Here is a 15,351-nt window from a genome sequence, read left to right on the forward strand (position 1 = left end):
TTATCGGCGCTCTTCTTTGTCGTTGCGAACGCCGAAGTAATGAATTTGAAACCGTTGTTGGTGAAGAAGATGAACTGTCGAGTGAAAATGATGAAACTTCGGTTGGAGATTCTTCCGACTCTCCCGCGGTTGGTTCATCTTCGATGGTGATGTTTTTAGGGTCACCCTTTCGGTTCCGGCCCCAGGCTTCATGTTCAAAAAATTGAACATCCATGCTGATAATTACCTTTTCCGTGATTGGATTATATAACTTATAACCCTTGGTCACCTCACTATAGCCAATGAAGATGCACTTCTGGATTTTATCGTCCAACTTCTTCCTTCGTTCATCCGGTATATGGGGATATGCAACACACCCAAATACTTGTAAGAATGAAACATCTGGCTTGTTGCCGGTCCAAGCCTCTTCCGGGGTTCTTACAAGAACACTCCTTGTTGGACACCTGTTTAGGACAAATACAGTACAAGTAATGACTACTGCCCAAAAAATTTTTGGTAAACCTTTAGCCTTGAGCATACTTCTTGTCATTTCAAAAATTGTTCTATTCTTTCTTTCTGCTATACCATTTTGCTAAGGCGTATAGTTAGCGGTTAATTGACACTTTATTCCACGAATTTTACAATATTTGTTAAATTCATTGGAAGTAAATTTTCCACCTCTATTTGATCTCAAAGTCTTTAGACTAAATCCACTATGTTTCTCAGCATAGACTTTAAATTCCTTGAATTTTCCAAAAGCTTCAGCTTTTTCTCTCAAGAAGTATACCCATGTTTTTCCGGTAAAATCATCGACAAAAATTAATGCGTACCTCTTTTATCCGACTGATTCTACCTCAACTGGGCCACAAATATCTGTATGTACCAGCTCCAAAGGCTGCTTAGCTCTTCCAGCTTTTCCAATTGGAAAGGATTCTCGATGTTGTTTTCCGACGAGACATCCTTCACATGGGTTATCTGGACTGTTGATCAAAGGCATCCCAGTCACCATCTTTTTCTGGACTAATAATTTTAGTCCACGAAAATTTAGATGACCAAAACAAAGATGCCACAACCACTTGCTATCTTTGACCATGGCTTGAAAACTAAACTAAGACTTCGTCTGGAGAGATAGAGGGAACATTCGGTTTTTTGTCATATGCACCGCCATGATCAACTTATCGGTTAGACCTCTAATGGTCAAACTCCATTTTCAATGTTAACTTTGTGGCCTTTTTTCGAAAGTTGCCCAATACTTAACAAATTCCAGAAAAGTCTTGGCACAAAGAAAACTTCTACAATAGTAACATTAGTACCATCCTTTGATTTGATATCAATGTTACCTTTGCCCATCACGAGAATCTTTGATTTATTCCCGAAGTTAACTTCACCACGAACCGTTTCGTCTAGCCGCAAGAATAGCTCCTTTCAGCTGCACATGTAATTCCTACACCCAGTGTCGAGATACCAGATATTTGCATCATTGGTACTCGAGTCATTCATTTTGCATGCTAACACGACGCTTTCATCAGCATCAACGGCATGTACATGTTCTGGCTGTTCGTGCCCCATGTTTGCTCGACATTCGGATTTGTAATGTCCGAATTTGTTACACTTAAAACACTTGACCTTTGATTTGTCACGTGTTTTACTTCTTCCAGTGGAATTAGCATTTCCACCTCTACCTCGTCCACCTCCATAGCCTCGAACACCATGATGCCCCCCTCGAGTTGAGTGGGCAACCCGACTTTGCAAAGCTTGCTCGGGATAAGCACCGACGGACTTCTAATTCATTCTTTGCTCATGTGAGCATAATGAACCCATCAACCGTTCCAACGTCATGGTTGATATATCTTGGCCTTCTTTGATTGCCGCAACAACGTAATCAAATCTTTCGGTCAAAGACTTCAAGATTTTTTCTACAACTCGTTCATCTTGGAGTTCTTCACCATTAACCCTCAATTGGTTAACGATGGTTTGCACACGATCAAAGTACGATGAGATAGATTCAGAGTCGTTCATGCGTAAAGACCTCGAAGTGTTTGAAGTCGAACTCGCTTTACACGTTCATCGCCTTTGTAGGATTTTTGCAAAATATCCCACGCCGCTTTGTTTGTCTTCGCGCATGATATTTTTTCAAATATCGTCTCCTCCACAGCTTGAAAGATCGCATATAATACTTTCTGATCTTTCTTTGAGGACTCGACCAACAAATCATTCTCCTCTCTTTTCAAAGCGTTAAATTCTTCGGCATCGGCTACCTTGGTATAGCCACTCTCCATCGGGTTCCACAAATCCTGCGATTTGAACAGAACCTTCATATGAACCGACCAGTTGTTGAAATTCCTCCTGTTCAACTTTGGAAGTTGCAATTGAACGAAACTAGTGGATGCCATAGCTAGCTCTGATACCAATTGGACGAACCAAAAGGGCTGCGGAAATTTGGAGGTTTCAATGCGAGAGAGAATTCGAGTATGCAAATATAAGAGTAGTATTCAAATGGCCTTTGCTAAGGCTTTATACAAACAAAAATACAGGCTTCGCTCTAAGCTTGAGTACAAATTCGCTCTCTCTAACTCTCTCCACTCTAAGGCTACTCTACAACAAGCTTAATTCTAGTAGCTATTTATAGAGGAATTCCACCGCCAAGGGACTCCTACCGCCATATGAAGAAATAAGAGTTGGACTTGCTTTTTGCTTCTAACTTTGACCAAGAATCTGTACTTCACCGCCACATACTTGCCACCTTCAGTGTGAACAGAAGCTACCGCAAATTTTTTTTTTTTATTTCCAAAAACAATTTTATATTTTCTAACACTCGGGTGCTTGAGGAACCAAAGATGCCCCGAGCTTCTTCCAACCAGGATTTGGGGCATGCGATCGATGTGTTCCGGCCACCGGCCCATGCACCATTTCTCAAGGTCTATATCTTGCCAAAGGTCTACTGCTGCTCGCCATGCTTTGCAGACTATAGGCGTGACCGTCAGCTTCTCGCTATGCATGTCTTTTAAGATCAGCCCTAATACATCGGGGAATCGACTCATTGCAGGGCGTTTGCTTCATTTCTGCTGGAACATCAAAGGATTCAAACATTTAGAGGAAAGCTCAGTCCCGAAACTATATAACAATGATCGGTATAATGCAATGACATACGAAAGGAAAGAGTATATGAGCTCTAAAACACGATTTCGAATCACTGGCGTCTAAAATGCACGAATGGCTATCTACTTTAGTTTGACTTTTTCTAATCATGATAGTAATTCCCAAGTAATCTTTTGATGAACTCTTGGACTATTAGTCGCATTCCATGTGCAACTAAGGGTGCATTTATTTCACAAAAAAAGGTTAATTTTTCTTTGTTTGGTGATATATGACCAAAAATATTTTATGGTGTATGGTTCTCATTTGAAAAATGATTTCAATCTCATGACTTTATCTTATGCAAAAAAATTCTAATTCTTAAATTTTATTTTATTTTTATATTTTCTTTCTTTCTTTTTTCTTCCTTCTTCCTCTATCACCATGTCCTCCACTGCGACCGGCCGGCACGCCCACGGGCGAGCTTGAGCTTGCCAAGCGGCCAACGAGCTCGAGCTCGTCATGTGGTCAACCGTCGAAGGCTGGAGAAGAAAAAGAAAAAAATAAAATAGAAAATCAAGAAATGTTGAAATATTATTTTTAAAAAAATAATAATAAATTAAAATATTAAAATTTGAGAGGAGCAATTCCGGAAAGTGTTTTCATCTATACAGATTTAGGAATTCACTTTTGTAATTTTATGCATGAATTTTCCATTAGTTGGAAAGTGTTTTCCGTTGAATAAATCGTTTTCGGGAAATTAAATGGGTGAAAGTCCGAAAAACCAATTCCGAAAAAATACTTTCACTCAAACAAACGTATCCTGAACTGTTAAAAGCTCTGAATGCATTGGGAGCCATCTCATTCTCAAATCGAGTTCCATATTTTCGTATCTTGGTTGTTGGTAGTGGTGATCATTACGCGAGAATAGACCAGCACGAAGGTCGAGTGATATGTCGCCCAAGGCCTTCCATAATTTGAAACATGTATAGGAACGTTGGGCCAAGATGGACCAGCCCAAAGTTGGGGAGCTGCACTTTCTAATGTGAGGACGTTGGTCAAACAGGCCCATTTGTATTTCAGATTAGGGCGGGCCAAGAGGGCCCATTTTCCTTTCGGCCCTGCCAATTTTAATTGCTCCCCCTAGATGTTTTTTTTTTTTTTTTTGGTAACCAAGGATCCACCTCCTTTCGGCCGACAGCCTAATCGAGGAGTCAGTACCTCGGGGGAGGCTAGCCCAGGACCGTACCACCAGGACCCCCCACTTAAGAAGCTAGCAACTACGTGATTTGAACCCGTTCCCTCGGCGATGAGGTAGTAAGGCCCAACCAACACAGCTACCCACTGGTGGGTGCTCCCCCCTAGATGTTGGTAATTAAAAACTATAACAAAAATTGTGTCAACTCAGCAAATATTAAATTTTTTAGAGATCTTTCTTCGCATAATTATACACGGGATTTTAATGAGTATGGAGTCTCATTTTATATATAGATTAGCAAGTGATAGGAACTTTAGTAGAGGCACACCAGTCGAAAATGACTGCCATGCATACAATTATGTACATATACTAAGGTTCCATGAATACAAATATTTTCGTCTTTTGCCTGGTGAATAGCCATTAGCATGAATATCCGTCACTCCACGCGCATATATGCATGTGAAAAATGAATGGAATGTATTAATAAAGAAATAAATGATGAAATTCTAGTATAATTGCGCCCGGTTGTGTTTATCAATTTAAGTTACAATCCCCTCCATTGTTTGGTGACATACAGTTTGTATTCATGTTTACGGAACGTACGAACTTCTCGCCGAAATTTTGGGTGAAATTTTGAAGATTGAAAGACGTGTTGAAAATTATTATACCATATAAAGAGATGAGTGGAAGGGCCAAAGAGGGTATTTAGTAGAGCCATCATCCCTTTAAACTTTAATATCGGGGTCCTCGATAGTTATTCGATCTGAATTATAACCGCCCATGCGAGATTGTAGATTCTAATGTTGACGAGTCCGTCTCCATCTTTGCAGAAGCAAAGGAGTCTTTTCATACAAAATGAAACATATTCGAGGCGTGAATTAGATCAAAGCATAATGTTAGTTTTTTTTTTTCAGTCTAATTTAATAATAAATGGAGGCTTTTATCGTTCCACAAATCAAATGATTCACCACCAACACAAATTGTTGTTGGAATTGGCGTTACAAGATGTAGAGGTACTTCCACATATCATTTGTATATAATTTTACATTCCATCTCATTTGTATTCCCTAAATCTACACTTAGAAAAAAAAATACACGAACGACAAATTAACTACAATTTCCTCGAACATTTCCACAAAAGCTCATACCTACGAACTCTTTTCAGACTTTCAGTATTAGGATTCACACGAGTGTCTCGCACGTGGAGGTCTTCGGGTCCCACATGGCCGGCAACAGAAACTTGCGGCCACTAACGCCGATCGCATTATAACTCGCCCCCGTCGTCTTGTCCACCAGGACTTGACCAGGATAACCCGGGTACGCGCCCTTCCCGAAGATCCCCGTGCACGCGCTCACCGCCTCCAGCGGGGCCCCCGCCGCCCCTTGGTAGTACCCGTCGTTGAACGGGTTCGTCACGGCGCCCGCCAGCACCGTCGCCAGGTTGATCACCATCCCGTCCACCCCGACGTCACCGTTCGGCGCCACCAGCGGCGGAGTCTGCGGCCCGTACTGCGGCTGGTGGAACGGCCAGGCGCACTGCCCCGGGCACTGGCTGACCGCGTTCCCCACCCACGCGTACGTGAACTTGGCCTTCCCGGCCGCGCCGGAGCCGTGGGTACCGCACCGGCTCATGCAGAACCCGTCGACGGCCACGTCGGCGGAGGTCAGCACGAGGTTGATCGCGAGCGCCCTGGTCTTGATGCTCTGGTAGCCGGCCTTAGAAGCCAGAGATGCCAGCTGTCCCGTCTCCAACGATTTGCCGAGGGAGTAGCTCTCGTCGAGGATCTGGGCCCCGACGGCGAGGTTGGAAGGGCCGCCCTTGTAGCGGGCGGTGGTGCGCCACCAAGAGGAGACGGAGGGAGGCGGGGAGGGGGCCGGGGCGGAGAGGGAGTGGAGGAAGTCGAGGATGACGGAGCGCTGAGCGGGGGAGAAGGAGCCGTACCAGAGGAGGTTGAGGGTGACGTTGCCCTTGAGGAGGCGGCCGTTGTGGTACTGGAGGACGAGGGGCTGCTGCTGGACGAGGGCGGAAGCCGCCGGGCGGGGGCCGAGGCAGCAGAGGATTGCGAGGACGGGTAACGCGAGGCTGGCGAAGTTAGTGTGGCTCGAAGAAGCCATTTTTCGTCTCTGGGAGAAGAAGTAGGAGAACGAGGCTGAGATTGATTTGTGTTTGGTTGACGAGGAAGGGAGGAGGCCGGTGATGTATTTATACGGAGGAAGGGGGGAGTGAAGTGCGTGCGTGCGTGTGGGCAGGGCAGGGGGAACAGCTGGCTCGGAAACTTCTCGGGGAAGTCAGTGAGAAGACGCGTCCGATTGGTTTGACGGGTCTGGAGGGTCAAAAGGACATGGCTGCTTTTTTGGCTGGGGTTCGAGCTGGGGGCGACATTTTCTGGGGACACCACAACAACAAAAAAAACACGATTTTTATTAGGATTCAAATCGAAATCGAAAGTATATTGCTGCACCCGTTAAGTCGGATTAGATGAATGGAGGTCTAAACGAAATAAATCAAGTCGAAATCCGACCCCGATATGATATTGTTCGAAAGTCTAATTCAAAAACTTAAACTATGCGTGCATAAGAAGTGCATAAATGCTAGCGGACCTTTTATTAGAGTGACTATGTTCTTGTTCCGATCCACTAGGAGTCTGGCCGGTATTGTATAATGGGAGAGGTGGTGACTGAATGGAATACATTGGAATTCATTGCCAATCCTGGCGGCTTGGCTGACTGAATTAGACCCACTTGTGTAACCCAAATTTGGTTTTGTTGAATGACAAAACAACTCCAATTTTAACTGGACAAAAGCCTTTTTCTCTAGTTTGTAGCCAAAAGCAAATCGCATTATATCCACTCCGCGATCACGAGGACGCCAAGCATTTTCAAGTTTGAACTAAATGTTTTCGCGGTAGATGCTTCGTATGGCTGAGTTATCGAAACTTCTATATGTTTCCGCAATTAATCTAAGCTACTTTCATATCTTTCCCTTTTGCTCCCCAAATCTCGAGATTTCCGGAGCAGCATTCAACGCATTAAGATATCCAATTTGCGCCATTTTTTGGCACCCGTAAAGTCTATAAGGGGAAAAAAAAATACAGCTGCATACTCGATCCGATAATTCCGATGCTCCGGAGCTTTTTCTCTCTGTTATGTCTAGCTGGACATGGCCGCGACGTTAGTCGCATTCAGGGGTGCACCGAGGAGAGAGGACGTAAGAAGTCCTTCGCGCACACTTCATTCCCATGAACACAACTTGTGCCCCTAGACACGGCTAGGGCTACGGGACACATTATTGCCTGCACAAATGATATGGACGTGACGATGAAGTGGGGGAGAAAAGACGCCACATGACATGAGAAAGGCGAAGGAGTCCGTCAAAGAGGTGGGAGCTCACATCGGTCGGGCTCGCAAGAGCTGGATTTCGTTAAGGAGAAAGGAACAAACAAGGGAGTTTTAATGCCAAGTCGTCAACGGAAGACTTTTGCATGCGAAAAGGAGGCATTTTGCCGACAAAAAATCGGACTCCTACGTTGTCATTTCTCGACTTCTTTGGTTTAGAGGTCCCAGCCCTCGATTTCATCAGCTGGACCGGCGCTCGGCTGCTTTAATTGCGCGTCTCGAATGGGCAAATTGCTGTTTGGCCGTCCGTATCACGGTCGACCTCCCTCTTTCTCGTGGCTCTAGTCATGCCCGTATGCGATGAGGACCACTGTGGCTGTGGACTCGTGTTAATTGCCCTAAAAATTTTGGATTTATTGTACGGCGATAAATTCAATCCTAGCCTCTTTAACTGTGCTAAATTTAGACGTGAATATTTTGACGATCTGCCGGACTTTTGAAAATTTGCCAATTCAGCCATAAACATGTTATCTGAATAATTGGCCGGAAAGACTACATTGAAAAATCGTCAAAATGTTCAAGACCGAATTGACAAATCGCCAAAAGGTTTTAGGACAAAAATCGGCAAAATCGAAAAGTTCAGGACTAAATTGGTAAATCATCAAGAAATTCAAAAGTGAATTGGCACGATTGAAATATTTAGGATTGAATTAGCTGCCAATCCAGTAAGTTTGGGGACTTTTTGGACCACTTTCCCGCTTACGATCAGGTGGTTGACTAGAACTACTTGATGTAGAGAAGTTGTTATTTACATGCATGTCCTAATAATGGTTGATTACTATCTATGTCCACAGGATTAGTTGGCCATCTAAACCATTTTGATCAAGAGAATCTAGATTTGAATTGCATTGGTCTAGCATTGTTGGATTGGATTCTCATAAGATGCTTGTGTCTATTGAAATAGCTGTAAGCTTATGCTCGTTATGTCTCGAACAGTTATTATATCTTTCTCTTCTTTCTTCCTCTAGTCACCAGATTAGTCAATACTCTTAAAAACAAAAGAGAAAGAAAGAAGTGGTGCTTACCTCAGCTCATGCCACAAGTCCGACATATTGACAGCAGCCGCGGCGGCTCTGGCTTCATAAAGAAAGCACAGAGGTTTCCCGGCTGTTGCCAACCGATGATCCTCCCACTTGTGCAACTATCCCCAGGCCCCTACATCAAATCCTCATCTTAGCTTAGCAAAATTTACGCTCGACGTAGATAATATGTACGAGTGATAAGCATCTCAATATAGGGTTGCTGAAGTGCAAAGGGAAGTAATTTATGTTTCTAATGAAGAAGAAGAAGAAGATAAAAAGTAGTTTTGAACCTTTCGTCTTAAATATTTTGACGATTTGGAAATTTAGTCTTAAACCTTTCAATTTACCAATTTAGTCCTTAACCTTTTGCGTCGAGGCTCTTGCACTTGGCCGGCGGAGGGAAAAAAGAAAATAAAGGAAAAAGGAAAGTATGAAAAATCGCAAAAATGGAAAAATGTCAATATCGTCATGCCACGTAAGACAACCGGCACCGACTAGACCGCTACGTCAGCAATTTCCAATCAAAATTAGCCGGGATAACTAAATTAACAAATCGCCAAAAGATTTAGGATTGAATTGGCACAAATGCAATAGGTTTATGATGTTTTTGGTAATTTTCCTTTCTAGCGATCCCTAACTTAGGCTCTGTTTGTTTGACGAGAAATGAATGATTTATAAAATGTTTTTCAAAAAATGATTAATTGTATTGCATGAAATAATTAGTTAATAAAAAATATTTTCATTATCAACAACGTTATACATCTAAAAAATTTCATGGACGATGAAAGCGTTTCCCCTTAACAAACGAACCCTTATAGTGAAGTTTATTAGCACAAACCGTCACAAGTTTGAACTTTTGTATTTTGTCTTGGCATACACAAGAAACCGATGCACTAACTAGGGCTGTCAATATGATTTTTTTTTTGTTAATACCGTGAAAAATCCCAAATCGATACATATGTGATAAATTTATCCCAAACTAATTTTTTTATCACGAAAAACTTCAAAGGTACACTTATGACCAATTTACCCCAAATTATTATTTTAACCACCCAAAATACCAAAAATGACACATTTATGACAAATTTACCCTAAAACTAATTTTTTTTACCATGAAAATTTTCAAATTGATACACATGTGACAAATTTACCCTACATTAAATTGGATTAATACCATGAAAAATTCCAAATTGATACATATGTAACAGACAGAGGATAAAAACCCCAAATTGATATACCCGTTAAGCGCCACGTGCCATCTAACTTAACAATTTAACGGTTAGATTAAAGGAAAACTAACATAGAGTAAATTTATCACAGATATATCAATTTGGGCAAATTTTTCACAAGTGTGCCAATTTGAAGTTTTTTATGATAAAAAAAAAATAATTTGAGATATATTTGTCAAAGGTATACCGGTTTCAAATTTTCCGTGATATTAACCCCTTTTTTTAGGGTCAAATGCTGTCAATATGGGTTAAGGACACATATTTTAACCTACATTTACGAAAGTAGGTCAAATATGGGTCACATTAGAATTAAGAAATGGGTTTTGTGTGGGTTTAAAAAAGAAAAGGCCAAACAATATGGGTTTTATTTGGGTCTTTTACAAACCATTTTCAACCCATTTTTTAACCCATTTTCAGCCCACGGCCTACAGCTTCCCAAGCACCCCCTTGTAAATGGGCTCAACTCAAGTATATTAGTTTATTTATTTATTATTTTTTATAAGTAAAACAAACAAAGAAAAATGAAAATAGGAAAATAAAAAATGTTACGCAATGTGCCGACCACCGCTCATCGCTCGCAGTCCTCTGTCGCCATCGACCTCTTCTGTCCGTCGACCGCCGCTAGGTCACCGTTGCCAGCCACAAGAGAAAAAGGGAAAGAAAATAGAAAATTTTAAAATTTTAATTTTTTTTATAAAATTTTAATAATAAAATTTAATTTTTAAAAAAAATTAAAAAAATCAGTTGCAAAAAAGTATTTTATCAATATCATTTTTCTTAACAAATTATAAGACACAAATATTTCATGATTTAATTAAATACAAAAATATTTAAGTAATACAAGTCCGGTTGGATATGGGGTCGTTAGATTTGTACTATATGAAAATGGATTAAAATGAGTTACATAGGTTAATATGGGCTGGACCATATCGACCCGACCCAAACCCGATTTGGCCCACTTGTTTGATACCTCTAGCACTAACCAAGGAGGATTGCCCAACCTTAATAAAGGGATTGATGTGGGATTAGGTTGATAAAGTCCGAGCCAAAAAAGCACTTATTAGAAATCACCGGTCGGCGGTGACGGACGAAAAGTCGACGATGCACCCAAATGGCTCAAGTTGTACAGTGGATGATGAGTAAAAGCTTTGCTCTTTGGTAGGTGTTGACTTTGACGACATCTCACTACCATAATCAACTTTGCTAACGGCACCTTAAAGTCGTAGTGGCCCAAAAGAATAAAATCCAGAGCGATTTGTGGGGGCTGCACATGAAAAATCCAAATTGAATAAAAGTTGCATCCGCGAAGTTAGTTTGCTAGATTTTGGTGGACGGCCGTGGCTTGATGCTTGCGAAAAAACCAAATTAAATTCCACTGGGGAGATTCGATGCATGGACCCACTGCTGAGGTGTGGTGCATACTCTCCATTGATAGGAAGCCACGTGAGTTCCGTTGAGCCGGCGGGGGTCTCAAAAAGGCAGCGCTTCCCGAACATCTAATTTAACCTCATATTTTTTTCATTAATAGTTTGGACTTTGGTTCATAAATAATTACTTCTACATATACTCTTGTTCTCTTATAATTGATGAATGTAATGAGATATGCGATGCAATAATTATAGTAGAATTCTCTGTTGATGTAGCCCTATTTTAAAGGTGAATTAGAATAAAATCCTCGTGTCTTGATTTCTTGTTCTCGCTATTTTACACTTTACTTTGATGTGTTTGTGCACTGAATCCTAACATACATGCCTAAGAAACATGTCTCGAGCACAATGTGTCAAAGCTACTCGACTAGTTTATCATGTTGGCCTGTTGAAACCCTCAATTGAAAAAAAAACCGACTGTCTCTATGGCGAAGGCCTTGTAGCAGTAATTTAGCGATAAGGTATCATCAACTGCGGATTACATCATAGGCTTAACTCACCATGCCACAATTCTTTTTTCAGTTAATTCTAATGATGATAGTCACTGAATTTTCGTGCATTATAGTCGTTGTGTGTCGATGTCATATCACCACAATCGACGAAATTTTCGATTTTCTATTTCGATTAGTGCACTCCGATGGGCAACTCAATAGGACTTCTTGCCGAAGGTTGGTCTGGTAGTTGGCAGCGCAGGCTTGATGCTAAATTAGCGACTTACGGGCACCCCATTAGCACATATCTATTCGACCGAAAAAAAAGTAGAAAAATAGCACATATCTGAAAAGGTAAAATGTACAATAAGAAAAGGAAGATAAAAGATAAGAAGAAGATGTTGAGAGACACGGGGTAGGTGAGATTAATGAGGTTGCACCTCGTCGAGTCGAAGTTTCATGGGATGTGAAGCAGTTAATATAATCTAGTTGAATCAAAACTCGTTGTTTAAGCTTTTGGATGAAGGTAAGTCAAATTAAATATATTGATGTGCTCGAACTTGGACTTCCTTTTAATAATCTTTTTGGTAGGGGTGAGCATGGTTTCGGGGTAGAGCCGAAAACCCGGAACCGAAACCTATGGAAACCACTCTGGTTCTAAGATCCAACGTATGTCGGGTAGGTTCTAGGTTTCAAAAATTACTAAACCTATTCCAACGGGCGGGTTACAGGTTATTAGAACTTGGAACCTGGATCTTGTCTTTGCACGAGATGTCCGATGATAAATATATAATCTAGAGTTAAACAAATTTTTATACAAAAAATGAAAAACCTGTTGCAACAGGTTGATTTCAAGTTCTAAATGTAACATGTACGGAACATGAAACCGCTTACTTCTACTTTCCCTTAGCGATTGTAGCGTCCACTCTCATTTTGCTTAATTAAAATAGAAAAGAAAAGAAATTGGCGGGTTCCAGGATACCCTGGAACCGAATCTAGAACCCGTGATTGGGTAGGTTCCAGATTTCAAAAAATAAGGAATCTATTTCGACCGGTAGGTTCTATGTGGAACCCGTAAGGAATATAGAATCGCTTACCCCAACTTTCTAGATGAAAGTATTGGACTTCTACGACGTGTTTTCAATAAGTGGTATCAAAGCTCATGATTGATTGGCAGCCTACTACGAAAGTGTATATGTGTTTACTAAATATCTCAATAAAGGAATCTTCGGTACAGTTCGAATTTGAGTTCTTTCTTGACAGTCTTTTCAGGTGAAGATTTCAAACTTCAACTACACGATGCCAACACAATATTTCTTGCAAACGGTAAAGGTATCGGGAATTGGGATGATCCTCATTTAAATCAAGTCGAAGGTCGTGGCCGGCGGTACTTTAATAACTCATGGAATGCCATTACAACCTGCACTTGTGCCTTTCACAGTAGTTTTCAGATAACCCTATGGGATGCCACTAGATGATCTCTTTCGTGTAAAACATTACGGGAGCATCTTCATTTGAACGATCCTATATTTTATTTCTCTTTTTCCCTTTTTGGAATTATATCTCTTGTTGGCAATCGAGGATTGCCGTTTAGAATTTAGCTATTTCATTCATGCAATCATTTTTAAGAAGATATTTTTCAAATCATTTATTTTTTGTGAAACAAACGAAGTTTAAAATCTAAGAAAATGTCTGTTTCTTGGAAAACAACTTTTGGGAAAATGTTTTTCGGATTTTTCGGCATTTGATTCACAGAAAATAAACTAGTTAAAGAAAATATTTTTCATCAATAGAAAAAGTACCTTCAAAGTTAGGTGGCGGAAGCTACCGTGGCGTCATGCATGGACTTTGAGTGGTGGAACGTGGGAAAGAACAAACCCGGTCGATCGAGAACTCACTCACCTGCCGTACGGAAGCCACCGCCGGAAGGTACCCTCAAAATTGACGTTGATGGGTCCTTCGTGGACGGAGAAAATGAAGGTAGTGTAGCCTGTGTATGCCGAGACTCCTTTGGGAAGATCGTTGATGGTTTTGCATAGAAGGTGCGAGCGTCTTCTCCGGGAGCAAATCGAAACCCTAGCATGTCGGGAAGCACTTCGACGCTTCAGCTCGTGCTCTGACTTAAAGTACCAGTTTGAGTCGGGACTGTAGTTCTCTGCAATGCCGTCATAGATCAAGATAAGCCATCCTACCTAGGAAGGAGACTCGTTAATCTCTGCGCACAAAGCTCTGATGGGCCACTTCAAAAGCGTACAATTGGCCCACTGTCCGAGGGAAGCAAATCTAAGTGGCGGATTGGATCTCCAATGCCCACAGACGAAACGAGTTTTCGAGTTCTTGGATCTCCAATCCCCCGACAATCTTATGGGATTTGATATGTTCTGACTTCTGAGGCCAGTTTTGCATGTAATGGTGGTATCACTTAAAAGCAATGAATGAAGCAAGCTCTCCGATCAAAAAATAAGTGAGGGAAGATGATTTCCTCCTTTTTGAAGAGACAAAATCATTTTCCCTCGTATTTCCTCCCTTCACTCATTCACCATCATTTTTCTAATTATTTAAAAAAATCAAAATTATTAATTATTAATTATTTTTTAAAAAAATTGTACTTTTTACTTTTCTTTTTCATTACCTATTTTTTTTTCTTCTTCCTTGAACAGTCGCCGACCATGAAGATGGTTGGTGCCCTAGGCCGACGAGGGTCGAGCTTGAGCTTGCATGTGGCCGTCACTAGCCGGTGGCGGCTGAAGAAGGAGAAATAAAAGAAAAATAAATAAAAATTATTTTAAAATTTTAATTTTTTTAAAAATTACCACGTCGGCCGTACCACATAGGATGGATGGCATCCACGCCAGCAATTTTCCACCAAACAATGACATAGAAAATCAAAATAGTTTTTTTTATCAAATGACGGAGAAAATTTTTCAATTGATTTTCATGTCATAGCCAAACACCGAAAAATATCCTTATTTTCCTGAAAAATAACATTTCAAAAAATATTTTTTATTCAAAAACATCACATTTCCTACGAAATAAATGGAGCCTTGTTTTCACATTATCTGTTGGACCAGGGACATTTCATGATTTACGTGGATCCAATCTAATTAGTAGAAGTGGGTTCGACATTGGGCTCGGTTTTTGGTGCAGTCAAGAGATGGTCGGCGGGGTGGTCGGACAAAGTCGGACATTTGTGCGGAGGAATGTGGGACGGTGGTGCAAGAGAAAGCGGTGGTGGTGGGTTACAATAGTCGGCTGACTTGTGCTTAAAGACATGGCGGCTTTGTCGGCCTCAAGTGGTGGCCGATGGCACTGGCCCATGCATGGGGCCGCTCGTGGCGGGTGCTGCGCTACGTGTTGGCCTTGGCTGACTGATGGCGATGATAATCATATGGGATGAGTAAAGTGAAAGGGATAATGTTAATGCGTTGGAAGTGCATTGGCAGTCCGAAAGCTTGGGTTAGTTCTAAAATCACCTAAAACTCTAGCCCCGACAGATGACACGTCATCCACATAATTCAAAACTGAGCACATGCGGAAGAACAAAAGAAGCAAAATATTGCGGCGGCGTTGCGTCCGCGGGATAATGTTAAAATG

General features: G+C 41.3%; 1 protein-coding gene across 1 annotated transcript; it reads right to left on the bottom strand.

The window, feature by feature from the left end:
* Window positions 1-5,260: 5,260 nt before the first annotated feature.
* LOC115749860 (protein EXORDIUM-like 2) lies at window positions 5,261-6,424 on the bottom strand. The gene is made up of 2 exons (XM_030686860.2): window positions 5,378-6,424; window positions 5,261-5,344 (listed from the first exon to the last, which is right to left on the bottom strand). The coding sequence occupies exon 1, from the start codon at window positions 6,365-6,367 to the stop codon at window positions 5,435-5,437; it is 933 nt and encodes a 310-aa protein (XP_030542720.1). The 5' UTR covers window positions 6,368-6,424; the 3' UTR covers window positions 5,261-5,344; window positions 5,378-5,434.
* Window positions 6,425-15,351: the final 8,927 nt, after the last annotated feature.

The sequence above is a fragment of the Rhodamnia argentea genome, chromosome 2, assembly GCF_020921035.1.
Source record: "Rhodamnia argentea isolate NSW1041297 chromosome 2, ASM2092103v1, whole genome shotgun sequence".
Classification (NCBI taxonomy): domain Eukaryota; kingdom Viridiplantae; phylum Streptophyta; class Magnoliopsida; order Myrtales; family Myrtaceae; genus Rhodamnia; species Rhodamnia argentea.